This window comes from Nannospalax galili, unplaced genomic scaffold, assembly GCF_000622305.1.
Source record: "Nannospalax galili isolate Female #2095 unplaced genomic scaffold, S.galili_v1.0 scaffold624, whole genome shotgun sequence".
In the NCBI taxonomy this organism is placed as follows: domain Eukaryota; kingdom Metazoa; phylum Chordata; class Mammalia; order Rodentia; family Spalacidae; genus Nannospalax; species Nannospalax galili.
Genome location: NW_008351633.1, coordinates 1346203 through 1360052, shown reverse-complemented (window position 1 = coordinate 1360052; position 13850 = coordinate 1346203). Strand labels below are relative to the sequence as shown.

The 13850-nt window shown below is 39.5% G+C and overlaps 1 protein-coding gene across 1 annotated transcript in view; it reads left to right on the top strand.

Moving 5' to 3' along the window:
• LOC103746364 (dimethylaniline monooxygenase [N-oxide-forming] 3) overlaps nucleotides 1-11844 on the top strand; it is a gene marked incomplete at its 5' end in the record, with an annotated part of 15009 nt that extends 3165 nt beyond the window's left edge. The window contains 4 exon segments of the mRNA XM_008848526.3: nucleotides 1337-1536; nucleotides 4674-5029; nucleotides 8809-8881; nucleotides 10486-11844. Of these exon segments, the coding sequence (XP_008846748.1) occupies nucleotides 1337-1536; nucleotides 4674-5029; nucleotides 8809-8881; nucleotides 10486-10828 (972 nt within the window).
• Nucleotides 11845-13850: the final 2006 nt, after the last annotated feature.

Genomic DNA, 13850 nt, shown 5'->3' with positions numbered 1-13850 from the left:
GTTACCATACTCTTGGAAGGGTAAATGACATTAGCAAAGTGTAAAGACAGCAGCACCATGTATTTGACTATTACTGATTCTTTCTGCTAAAATAATGGTTCTTAATTAACAACAATTTGTATAATGCATCCAGGTACTTCAGTATCTCTGTGTGAGTTCCTTCAGTTGCAGATAAAGGATAATTGAGGACAGAAATGACAATCATCTTCTTGAAAGGCCTGCAGGAAGTTAAAATTTGAGCTTGCAAAGACTTGGGGAAATGAAATTTGGATCTTTGACTCCAAGAGTATGGTAACTACAGAAACTGTGACAGAAAAGAAAGGTTGAAGTAAGAGTCTATGTCCCTTCCAAGGACTTTGGTGGAGGACTAAAGAATGGGTTTTCTTCATAATTAAAAGCAGATAATTTAAGGTTCTTGAACTAAGGAAAGATATGATGAAACCAGGGTGCTAAGAGATTTATGATTGCATAAAAATTATAGGGAAGAAAAAATAATTACTGAGGTTCCCGTGTTACTCTATCTCTTTTTATTTAACCAACTTTTCATATAAAATGTCTTCAAGTGGCATTATATATAATTTTTTTTATAGCCAGGCATGGTGGCACACACCTTTAATCCCAGCACTTGGGAGGCAGAGGCAGGCGGATCTCTGTGAGTTCAAGGTCAGCCTGGTCTACATAGTGAGTTCCAGGACAGCTGGGGCTACAGGGAGATCCTGCCTCAAAAAAAAAAACAGAAAAAAAGGAAGCAAGGAAGGAATGCACACAAAAAAAAAAAAAAAAAGAAAAAAAGAAAGGAAGCAAGGAAGGAGGAAAGATGAAAGAAAAAGAAAGAAAAGAAAGAAAGAGAGAGAGAGAAAGAAGGAAGAAAGAAAGAGAAAGAAGGAAGGAAGGAAGAAAGAAAGGAAGAGAGAGAGAGAGAAAGGACAGAGAAAGAAAGAGAAAGAAAGAGAGAGACTTTAGTCAAGGAAGGAAGGAAGGAAGGAAGGAAGGAAGGAAGGAAGGAAGAGAGAAAGGACAGAGAAAGAAAAGAGAGAAAGGAAACTTTAGTGTGAAAGTGCTTTTGGAATCTAGCTTTGAGGAGGAAAAGCTAGCTTCGTTTTGCCTAATACTTAAGTGCTGATGGTCCTTTGGAAGTGGCCTACACTGAAGTGAGGGTTGGAGTTGGCATGGCCAATGAGTGAATTCTGGGAATCCAAAAAGTGCATAAGACCTAAGTGGGGCCCATCTCTTAACGCAACTCCCAAGGAATACTAACAGCTGAGTGAGTCCTACTTCCTCCTATCAACAAATCCAATGTTCATGATACACACTACATTTTGCATTTGTTTTTAAGGTCATCATCAGCTCCAGAAGTGGATCCTGGGTAATGAGCCGAGTCTGGGACAGTGGCTATCCTTGGGACATGATGTTTATCACTCGTTTTCAAACCTTCCTCAAGAACAACTTGCCAACAGCCATCTCTGACTGGTGGTACATGAGGCAGATGAACGCAAGATTCAAGCATGAGAACTATGGCTTGATGCCTTTAAATGGGTAATGTGGAGTTAAACATGATGTGTCTATTGACTTTTATTTCAGTGTCAACAACCCTTGATGTGTGTTGTAACCCCAAAACAAATCAAAATATTCATGTAGAAAACACATCTCATATATCAGAGGATAAAGAACTGCAAATATTAAGAGTGATTTCCACACACCTCCAGATTTACACAACTGGAAAGTTAGATAACACTTCAGTAATTGGTTCCCACAGTGATGATAATAAAAATAAACATGCCCCTTAGGCACTTAATATATTATCAGTCTTACATAATGTCTCCTACGGCTCTGGAATATATTATGACACTTAACCTCGCAGCTATGGAAAGGGTTCTGTTAATATCCATGTTTTACAGAGGAGAAAACTGAAGTACAATACAGTTAATAATCTTACCAAAGTCCCACATCCAGGAAGTAGAAGCAATCTTCAGTGTAAACCCAGATCTGTTGATTCCAACTCTCTGTTCTTCAGCCACCTGCTCTACCGCCTCCCACTTCAAGGCCAAGTTAAGCCTAGCAAAAGAACTCTTCCTTTGTTACACTCTTGTCACACACCCTTTCATGGAACCCTCTCACTGAACAAGTCCTACCCCACGTCTTCCATCTTCATTTCGCCCCTTAATTTCTCCTATAACTCCATTAAGCCCATTACATGGTAAGAAATTACTTTAATCCCAAACTTTTTACACGTTTTTACTGAGTTCATGAATTTGGCAAATACAAATATTTGTGTGTATTGGATTCTGAGTTAAGCCTCCTTGAATACACCATTGACTAGAACAAGCAGAAAACTGTCTTCCTTGAGCACACTCCAAGTAGCAGGAAACAGACAATAAAAGTTTATCAGAAGACCACATGGTGGTGTGTGTTATGGAGAGGAACCCAGGACAAGCAAGGGTGATGCAAAACACCATTGGGACAGTTTTCAATAGATCTTCGAAGTGGATCTCAGAGAGAAGAGCACTTTTAAGCAAAGCCCTAAAGGAGATGAGGAAATGAACCAGAAGGCTATCTAGGTTAAGTGCTACAAAGGATACAGGCAAAGGCCTCTTTGGAGGCAGGGCTGGCGTAATCAACAGGCAGCAGTGAACTCATCCCAGAGAAACAAGGACAATACCAGGAAAGAAACCAGAGACATGAAAAAGCAACAAGTGTTGACAATATTAGTGACAAGATCTAAGTTAATACTGGGGATAGTTTAGTTCACCAGTCATCATTCAGTATAAAGTAGGATGTGTGCAGAAGTATAAAGCACCAGTTCAGAAGCTATTGTCATAACTGAGGATATAGCTCAGTGTGTGTCTAGAATGTGTGAGGCCATAGGATCAATCCTCAGTACCAAGAGAAAGAGAATATGCTCTCTCTCGAAGCAACTGTCAAAAAATCAAGGTAAGGGCTGGAGCAATGGCACAGTGGTTAGGAGCACCAGTTGCTCTTGCAGAGGGCCTGGGTTTGATTCCCAGCACCCACATGGAAGCTAATAACTGCTCTTAACTCCAGTTCCAGGGGATCCAACACCCTCTTCTGACCTCCACAAGCATTGTGCAACATGGGTGCACTTACATACATGCAGACAATATACTCATACACATAAAATAAAAATAATAAAGAAATATTTTTTTAAAACAAGATGACAGAGATTGGTGGCCAGGACTAGAGTCCATTAGCAGTGAGTGGTCAGAGGTAAGCAAGTGCTGTGTGTAGGTCAAAGAGAGACACAAACGAGATTTTCTGTTAGATTTGGCAAAAAGTGTGAAGAAAGAAAGGGTTCAAGAATATCTTCAAGACTTTGTATCTAAGAAAGAATACAGCTGATGTTTACTGAGATATAGAAACCTCTGGGAAGAACAGAGATTTAGTTCTAGACAAATCAAAGCTGAGATGCCATAATGCAGAAAATTACATTGAATGGCAGAAAAGAGGTTAAATTTGACTGTCTATTGAGGGATGAGTGTGAGTGGAGAAAGAGAAGGCAAAAAGACTGCAGTCTGAGTCCTGAGGTATACACCATTGTTCAGAAGTCAGAGCAAAGGAAACATCAGCAGGAGACAGTAAGGAGTTGGTAGGAAAGGAACTGAAAGTGATGACCTTTGCAAGATAAAGACAGTGTTTCAGGAAGGAAGACGCCATCCTCTGTGTCAAGTACTGCTGATAAGTTGAGCAAAATAAGAGAGTGGGCCAGGGAACCCAGTAGCTTTAGTCTGGTGGCCGTGGCAAGTGTGTGGTCTCAGGAAGGTCCGGATGGTTAATGACAGATGGTAATGGGTTTTAAACAAACAGCAGGTAGAAGTGCAGCTGAGTCTAGCATTTTCACTTTCTTCTCTGAAGGAACCCACCTGTAGCTTTTTCTCATGAGTGTTGCACTCATATAATAACATAGTTCTTTCCTTCCATATTAATATCTAAGTGTGGATTGATCTATATACACTAGAGATTTTACTGAGTAAAACTAAGCTTTCTTTTCAGATCTCCAGGGGTCAATCCTTCAAACTGGTCTCCCCTTCTAGCCTTATCTGAGCCCTTAGTGCTCTGTCCCTGGCCTGAGCTGTCGCAATGCCATGGGGCTCATATTCTGCCCCTCTAGGAGAACCGAGGTGCAGTTTTCTCATTTTTTGCTTTCTTCCTCCTAAGTTTCTTTATCTTACCATGACCAGTGTGGAGTGTATTATATGAGAACAGAAGCTAGCATTGCTAGCACTATGGCTGTGCTACAGAACACCAAATTCTTCATATTGTCTTGGTCTTCTAGTAACTTAAGATAAGTGATATTGTCATCCCAGAAGAGAAAAATGAGACACAGAGAATTTAAGAAATCTTAATCTTCTCAAACTTCATAGGTATTCTTGCATTAGAACTTTCTTGGCATGGGTTTTGATGATGCCTGTGTGTGAATGTTCACTCTGAGATATGGAATGAGCTACATGGATAAGAAAGAACAAGTCAAAAGCAGCTTCTCTTCCACATGGCTTCATATCAGCTTCGTTCTTCAGGTGTATTGGTGCTATTCCACGGCTCAGAAAAAAAAAAAATCTTTGGTTAATTTTTTTTCCTCCTTTAACAATCTGCATAAGTACCTATAAGAAAAAGAGGAAGTATTACTGTTGTAATGATTGCCTCTGCTTTCCATTTAGAACCCTGAGGAAAGAACCCGTGTTCAATGATGAGCTCCCAGCACGCATTCTGTGTGGTACTGTGTCCATCAAGCCTAATGTGAAGGAGTTCACAGAGACCTCTGCCATTTTTGAGGATGGAACTGTGTTTGAAGCCATTGACTGTGTCATCTTTGCAACAGGCTATGGCTATGCCTACCCCTTCCTAGATGACTCCATCATTAAAAGCAGAAAAAATGAGGTCACCTTATATAAAGGCATCTTCCCTCCTCAACTAGAGAAATCAACCATGGCAGTAATTGGCCTTGTCCAGTCTCTAGGGGCTGCCATTCCCACAACTGACCTGCAGGCCCGCTGGGCTACACAAGTAATAAAGGGTAAGTGGACCAAAAAGTTTACTAATCAATGTCAATGAGAATGTTTTTGAATATTTATCCTAATTACAAGGGACCCATACAGCTTTTAAGAATCTATAATTCTATTTTCTTTGGCAATATATTTTATATGCAATTTGAAATATATATCATTAAGGTATTATAGGCAATAGCAAGATATTATTAGGGGAGTTTTGTCACTTATAATTCCTTAGCACTAACAATTACCCAAGATCATTAGACAAGAACTCCAGAATTCTTGGTCCTAAATGCATGATAACTTTATTAAATTGTCATTTCGAAATTGAATAAAAATTGGGTGTGCTGACTCATGCCTTTAACCCCAGTACTCAGGAGGCAGAGGCAGGTATATCTCTGTGAGATCAAGGCCAGCCTGGTCTCCATAGCAAGTTCCAGGTCAGTTGAGGTTACAAGGTGACCCTGTCTCAAAAAGAATTACACTGCTCACACAGGTGACAAGGAAAGCTGTTTCCAAGCCAGTGTCCAGCCAGCCTCAGATATCTACAGTCATGGAAAGCTCTTTCTGGGAAAGCAGTGGCTTCCTTATCTGCTGTTGATTTCTTCCCTATAGTATGTTAGTGACAGACAAGCAGTAGATGACTAGAGACAGAAAGTACTAGGTATGGTAGATGCTCAGTATCTAAGATACAAAAGTACAAAATATCTATATTTCAAAAAATAGGAAACAATAGACTTGATTAGGGGGAGGCAAGGAAGACAGCCAGCATATATGGAAGCAGGTACTGGGATCAGACTCACAGTAACATCTGAATGAAGTTGTATACTTGTGGATACATGCGTATCTTAAGACTAAGCGGGGTCATAAAGAAAACGAGATATCAAATTATACTGGGCTAAGTTTAGTTGAACTTTAAGTGTGAAACTTCTTGTTTTAGCAGCTGAGTTCCTTTTGAAGTCATAGCTAACGCTTCTAGTACTACCCTGACATGCTGGAGCTTAAAGACTTCGTTTATGGAGAGGCTTAGAGCAGGCCACTGTATATCCTGGGCTGCCAGGGCACCACACACATCATTTAATCCTAGTCGTTAGTGCTTTCCCAGGCTCTCCTTTGCTCCCACCCACCCAGGCAGAGATTGGGGGCGACCCCAGAGAGCAAAGTCACCCCAGGAAAGCAATAGTGGGAAGGAGAGGGTATCAGATGCCACTCAGCACTCAGATTCTGCCTGGTTCAGATCAGGGAGACTGGAATAAAAGAAAGGATCGATCACTAACTCTGTGAGGTCAAAAGCTGTCATTTGGGCTCTGATGAAAAAATAAAAATAAAGTGTGGTTGGAGAGATGGCTCAGTAACTAAGGCACTTGCCACCAAACCCAACTATCTGAGCTCCATTCTGGGACCCATATGGTAGAAGGAGAAAACTGACCTCTGTCTCCCCTGACCTCCACATGTACACCATGGCAGGAGTGTACACACACACACACATACATACACACACACACACACACACACACACACACACACAGTATCATTCACTCAATGCAAGCATAATTTTGAAAGAAGAAAGGAAAATAGGCAATTGATAAGGAATTGATGTACAAGGCAAAATCTCAGCCTTAGATGAAATAGCATATTAATCAAACAACTTAGTTTTAGAGAATCAGAACATCAGGTACTGATGTGCTGGGGACTTAGTTCAGTGGTGAGCACTTGCCTAACAAACACAAGGCCCTGGCTCTGGTTCCCAGCACTAATAAAAGAAAAATCAGGATACCAGGTCAGAGGGGCCAGTTTCCAGTAGCTGGTAGGCTACTGAACATAGTTCTTACCTCCTGATCTCTTCACCCACCCCAGGCCATATCTACAAAAGCTGTTCAATGACCCTGAAAGGATAGCAGGAACAGGGAATTAAACAAGTCACTGTAAAGATTGAAAAAAATAGTATTTTGGGATAAATTCTGATGTCATTCAAAAGTAAATAAATCATCCTACATTTTAAGTATCTCTTAGTATAAAAACATATTTTGGTCTGCATTTCAGAGACCTGTGCAAACCCACTGGAGATTATGATTCTGGAGCATCTTTAAGGCATTCTGTCATCTGGTGTTCCTTTTCATCCTTGGTGACTTTAAGGCAGTCTGTAATTTCAGTCATGATTTAATAATTGTCTCTACACAGAGAGATTTGGGGCTTCACTAAACCCTTAATCTTATCTGCTGGAATTACCTGCTTTGACAAAGCAAGAGTATTTCCTAGGAGGAATTCAGGCTGGGTAGATGGCTCAGTCCATAAAGGGATGGCTATAAAAACCTGAGAACCTGAGTTCAGATCCCCAGCACCCATGAAAAAAAGTCAGGCATGTCACTCATGCAACCTCAGCACTTGGGGCAGGCAGAGACAAGAGGGTCCCTGGGCCTTTCTGGAGAGATAGACTAGCTAATGGGTAAGCTCCAGGTTCAGTGACAGACCCTGTCTCAAGAGAGAAGGTGGAGAATGATGGAGGGAAGACACCTGAGGTTGACCCGTGGCCTCCACATGAAGACACATGCACACATATGCTTACACACACATGTGCACACATAGATGCACAAAAATAATCTTGAAAAAAATATCCTCAATTTACCTTTGTTTGGATATAATTTACAGAAAAACTTTTTAAAAATGTGGTTGATAGTTTAGAATATGACCCTTCAATTGATATTAAAATCTGTTATCTTTAAGAACCAAGATAAAAGATAATTGTGTAGTGGCCTTAAATTATAATAAGTATCAGTACTATGAAGACTGGGAATCCTCTATTAAAATAATCATTTGCTCATTTTCACAAGGTTGTGTTTTGCTGGACAATAAAATATAGAGCTACAGGCACTTGGTGCAAAAGCCTAGTAACCTGAGTTTGGTCCCTGGAACCCATAGTGGAAGGAGAGAGCTAACTTCCAAAAACTGTGCTATGAGCTACACACACACACACACACACACACACACACACAATAATAATAATAATAATAAGGGTAATAATAATAATAATAGGAGGAGGAGGATGTGACTGTAGTGCTGGTGGTGGGGGTACAAAGACAGGGATCCCCAAAGCTCACAGCCTAGTCAATCTGTAAGCACTAGGTTCTCAAAAATAAGGCTACAGTGCTGGAGAGATGGCTGAGCAGTTCAGAACACTTGTTCTTCCGGAGGACCCAGGTTTGGTCCAGCACCTACAAGGTGGCTAACAACCATCTGTAACTCCAGTTCCAGGGGATCTGACACACTCTTCTGGCCTCTGTGGGCATTGCACATAGGTGGTGCACTTACACATGTCCAGGCAAAGACATTTATACACATGAAAGAATAAATATGAACAAATCAAAATACTTTCAGTGATTTATAATAATAATAATAATAATAATAATAATAATAGGAGGAGGAGGAGGAGAAGGAAGAAGAAAACTTTTTTAAAAAATGAAAATACTGGGACCAGAACAATGGCTCAGTCATTAAAAGCAGTGGTTGCTCTTCCGCAGGACCTAGGTTTTGGTTCCCAGCACCCACATGACAGCTAAGCACTGTCCCTAAACTCCAGTTCTAGGGTATCCAATGCCCTCTTCTGGCCTCCGTGGACATTGCATGCTTGGGTGCACTTTCATCCATGCAGGTAAAACACTCATACACATTAAATAAAAATAAATTCCAAAAGAATTTTTTAAATATGAAAAGTTTAATGTGATTCAAAACTTACTGAGAAGAAAACATCGGGCTCCTCCTGTGCTGGATTCATGAGGCCGTTCTCATGTTCTTCCTTCTTTTCCAGGAACTTGTGTTTTGCCTTCTGTAGAAGACATGATGGATGACATTGATGAGAAAATGGGGAAAAAGCTCAAATGGTAAGGTATCTATTTAAAAGGTAGATCTAGAATTTGCATGGAAAAATCAATCAGAATCTGTCACTATTTAAAATTGATTTTGTCTTAAATGATCCTTAATAAATTCAATAGAGAAAAAGCTATGAACCACATTCATCCTCCCAAGAACCATTAGTGGAGATCTACTTCATACCTGTCATTGTATTAGGTCCTGCTAGGTGCAGGGTGAACACTAAGACTGAGAATCGTCATTGTACCTTTATCCCTGACTTTCTTCTGTGAACACACAAGAAAGGAAATGCAGAAGTGAGGAAATCAAAGAAGGTTGGGAACACATAGATGTGTGTTTGTGTGTGTGCATCTGTTCGTGTGTGAGTGTGTGTGTGTGTGTGTCAGTGTGTCAGTGTGTCAGGGTATGTGTGTGTGTGTGTGTGTGTGTGTGTGTGTGTGTATTCTCTAGCTCAGAAATGCTTTATGAGATACATGACATTGCAAGCAGATGCTTTAATGAAAATGACTCAACAGCATGGAAATGAATCTGGAAAATTAAGATCCATTCCTAGCTTTGTCACTAATTCACTCAATGGCTATGAATGGAGCTTAATTTTCCAGATTCAAGAAGACAAAAATGTTCTTATTGGGACTGGAGAGATGGCTCAGTGGTTAAGAGCACTGGCTGCTCTTACAGAGGACCTATGTTCAGTTCCCAGCACCCACATGGCCGCTAACAACTGCCTGTAACTCCAGTTCCAGGGGATCTGATGCTCTTTTCTGGCCTCCATGGACATTGCACACAGGGGTGCACTTAACATATATGCAGGCAAAACATTCACACATGTAAAATAAAAATAAGTCAATTTTTTTTATTAAAAAAATCGTCTTCACTGTTCTGCAGTGCTGGAAATTTTCCAAATGAGGTATGATAGCCCTTTGACAAAACTACAGAGTAAAGGATAAACAAACAATAGTCTCCTTAGTAACACAAGAGGATAACAATGATTACCCCTGATGGGAAGATGTGAGGTGATTTCTCTCTTCTTTTGTCTTTTTTTTCAGTCAATTGATTCTGATTTTTATTCTTATATTATTTCTTTTATCTCTTTTTTATTATTTGAAAGTTTTATACATGAATACAATGTGTTGTGATCAAATCCATACCCCAGTCCCTTACCTCCAATTCATCTCCTATCCCTCCCACCACTCCCCCACAACTTCAAGTGTTCTTTTGTTAAAAGACCCACTGAGTCCAGCCTGTATGTGCATGGGTATAGGACCATCTACTGGAGTCTAGGTAGATGGATCCAAATCTCTGAAGAAAACTGTCTCTCCATCCCCAGCAGTGATCAGTGTCAATAGCTCCTCACTAGGAGTGGTACTTCATGTGCCCCTCCTCTATCTGGGCTGGGATTTTGACTAGCTTGATCCTGTGCAGATCTCCATGTGCCCCAAGTCACTGTGAGTTCATTTGCAAGTGCTGTCACGTCTGGCAAATGCTGTTTTGCTTCAGACACCTCTGTCTTCTGGCGCTACATTCCTTCTATTCCTCTTCCTTGATGATTCTTGAGCCCTTTGTGTTTCTATACAAAGCTTGGTTATTATAATAATGTTTTCTTTCCCATCTCTAGGTTTGGCAAAAGTGAGACCATCCAGACAGATTATATTGTTTATATGGACGAACTGGCCTCCTTTATTGGGGCAAAGCCTGACATCCTACAGCTGTTCCTCACAGATCCCAGGTTGGCCATGGAAGTGTTCTTTGGCCCTTGTAGCCCCTACCAGTTCCGGTTAGTCGGTCCAGGGAAGTGGCCAGGGGCTAGACACGCCATCTTAACCCAGTGGGACCGGTCACTGAAACCTATGAAGACACGTGTCGTCAGGGGTGTTAAGACACTTTGCTTATTCTCCCAGTTGTTCAAGTTCCTTGCTATTGCTATTCTGTTAATTGCTCTTTTCCTTGTATTGGTCTAGTGATTATTCCTTCTAGAATTCTGACAGTTACTGACAATATCTAGGCAAGAACTTTGCTATTTAAAAGTTCAAATTTTCACAGCTCTTCCTTTCCTATTTAGGACCATTTGTCAGTAGGCATTAACCAGAGAAACAATGTTCTGGGTTTGTAAATAATCCCCTTTAAGATGATGGCCTGATCATCAAAGAATATAAATCATTTCTCTTTAAATCTTATTAACACTTCATAATGAGTATTATATTTTTATGTCTAACTTGAATCATCTCATGGAATATTTAGATATGATTCCTTTTCTCTTTTAAACAATATTTGAAATACATATTTCAAATCTAAACAAAGAATAAATTAAACAGAAGAACATTTAGAATATAATCTTCTCTAGCTGCCTCTATAAATCATTCATAGACATGGGGGGGAGACTTTGGCTATTACATTCTATTTTTATTTCATACAGAATACTCCAGAAAATGCCTCCTGTTTCCTAGTCAAGAAACACAGTATAGAAATCTGACCAATATTAAAGGTAAATGCAAACCAACATCCAGCAACAAAATAATCACAATAGTAAGTAGAGTATGCCTTTAGTTGAAATTGTTTCTTTCCCCTTCAGTGGAAAGTATGGAGTGGTGGTATTCACTCTGAGATTTTTGCATTTTCTGATATCCTGGATGCTAACCCGAGAATGTCCTTCCAAAAATGAGCTCAGTCCTCCTAAATGCAAAACTTAGCCAAACTTAACTTGCATTCCAATCTCTGCTTAAAAATCAATACTCTCATTATTCTACATAAAATGATAATGCGTTCGGACTCTCTAACCCCTCCCTTGCTTTGTTTTTCTTCATGACATCTTGCAGAGCCTGTATTTATTTGTGAATAATCTGTGCCCCCTCCTTAGAATGTAAGCTCTGAAGAGCAGGAACACTTTGTCCACTGCTGTATCCCCAGTGCCTGGAAGAGTACCTGACAACTAGTCCCCAGCCAATAAATATCTGCCATTCTTGTTGAAACCACAGTTTATTTGGCCTTAGTCAAATGTCTCAGTCACAGTCCATTAAGTAGAAAGGAGCAAGAACTGCTTATGCTTACAGAAGGCATTTTAAAATGTAAGTTTTCTTCTTTCTGTGATTTGACTATTATTATTGGTCCCAGGGGTCACTGAGATTAATGGTCCATAAGGTGGTACTGTTGGAAGATGATGGAGCCTTTCAAAGGTAGGGTCCAGCAGGAGGTCCCTGGGGATTGCAAACCTTTGGTCTCTCTTCTCTGTTCCTGGTCTGAGCTGCAGTTGTGCTGCTAGCTCAATGTGTTCTTACCATCACTATCTACCACAATGTCATGTAAACAAGAACCAAGAAATGCTAGGGTCTTGCCACTGAAACCCCCATCTGTGATCTGCCTCAAGTATTATATCACAGCAACAACAATCTAAGGAGAGTCATTATTCAAGAATAGTAAACAGCTGCTGTTGCAAAGACAGCTTGTTATGCTCACAGATTCCCTAGGGTATATGAGAAATTAAACAACATGCTTTAAAAATAAAAATAGATCACAGAGGAAAATCAAAAGGGAAATAAAAAATAATTTGATACGAAAATGGAATTGAAACAGACTAAAATGTATGGGATACAGCAAAAGCAGTTTAACAGGAAAAGTTATCATTATAAATGTCTATATCAGAGCAGAGGGAAAAAAATCTAAAGCTGAGCATGGTGGCTCACACCTATAACCCAGCATTTAAGAGGTAATGACATGAGGTTACAAGTTTGACCCTACCTCAGAAATAATAAAAATAGATGCAGGCACCTGAGAAAGGACAGCTGAAGTTGTTCTACACACACACACACACACACACACACACACACACACACATACACACGAGAGCAACAGAGACAAAGAAAGAGACAGAAGACTTAAATGTCATTTTAGCAAAACATGACTTCATAAAAATATTTTTGATCAATTTCTATATTGTATTTAAACTCTTTGGATATATGATTTTTAAAACTTAACTCTGAACATGGAAAACAGTCGTTTTAATGTCTTTCTGTATCTTAAAATTGATTCTAATATCACACCTCAAAGAACTAAAAAAAGAAGAACTAAGCTCAAGGTGGTCAGAAGGAAGGAAGGAAGTCAGAGCAGAAGTAAATGAGGTATACAGAGTAGGACAAAAAAACAACAAAACTAAGAGTTTGTTTTGTGAAAGAATAAAGAAAGAAAGGAGGAAGGAAGGAAGGAAGGAAGGAAGGGAGGAAGGAAGAAGGAAGGAAGGAAGGAGGAAAGAAGGAAGGAAGGGAGGAAGTAAGAATGAAGGAAGGAAGGAAGAAGGAAGGAAGGAGGAAGGAAGGAAGGAAGGAAGGGAGGAAGGAAGAAGGAAGGAAGGAGGAAGGAAGGAAGGAGGAAGGAAGGAAGGAAGGGGTTCTAACTAGGAATGAAAGAGACTAAAATAATACCAAATTAAAATTAGATCAGAACTAAACGAGAAAATATTAAAGGTGATACCATACTTCTAAGGAATTTTTTTAAAGTCATCAATCTTTTTTTCCAATTAATTATTTATATAATTAGAAGTATTTACATACTTAGAAGAAGCAGTTCATTACAACAGCATTGACATATTCAATAACAATTTTCTGAGCTAAGATGCATCTTTTTCAAAATTGGCTGTAAATTTTTAGTTTTACAGTTGAATTGTTAGTTATACAATATTGTACTCAGTATAAACCCTATAAGACATAAAATTGAATGAAGTTTTAACCTCATTCCATTTCATTATTAAAAGATCTCCATTTCATTATTAAAATACACAGTATCATACAGAAAAATTCATTTTCAATGCAATTGACATTAAGATGTTTGCACATGTGTTTCTAATCTCTACATATCTGATTATTACTAGTGACAATCGGCTGCTATCTGAGCTCCTTGGCATCTGAGCATGGATATAAAGTCATAAGGTAGATTTCAATGATAATGTTTTTCACATCTACTAATTATTAAGGAGCAAATTTTTATGCTTTG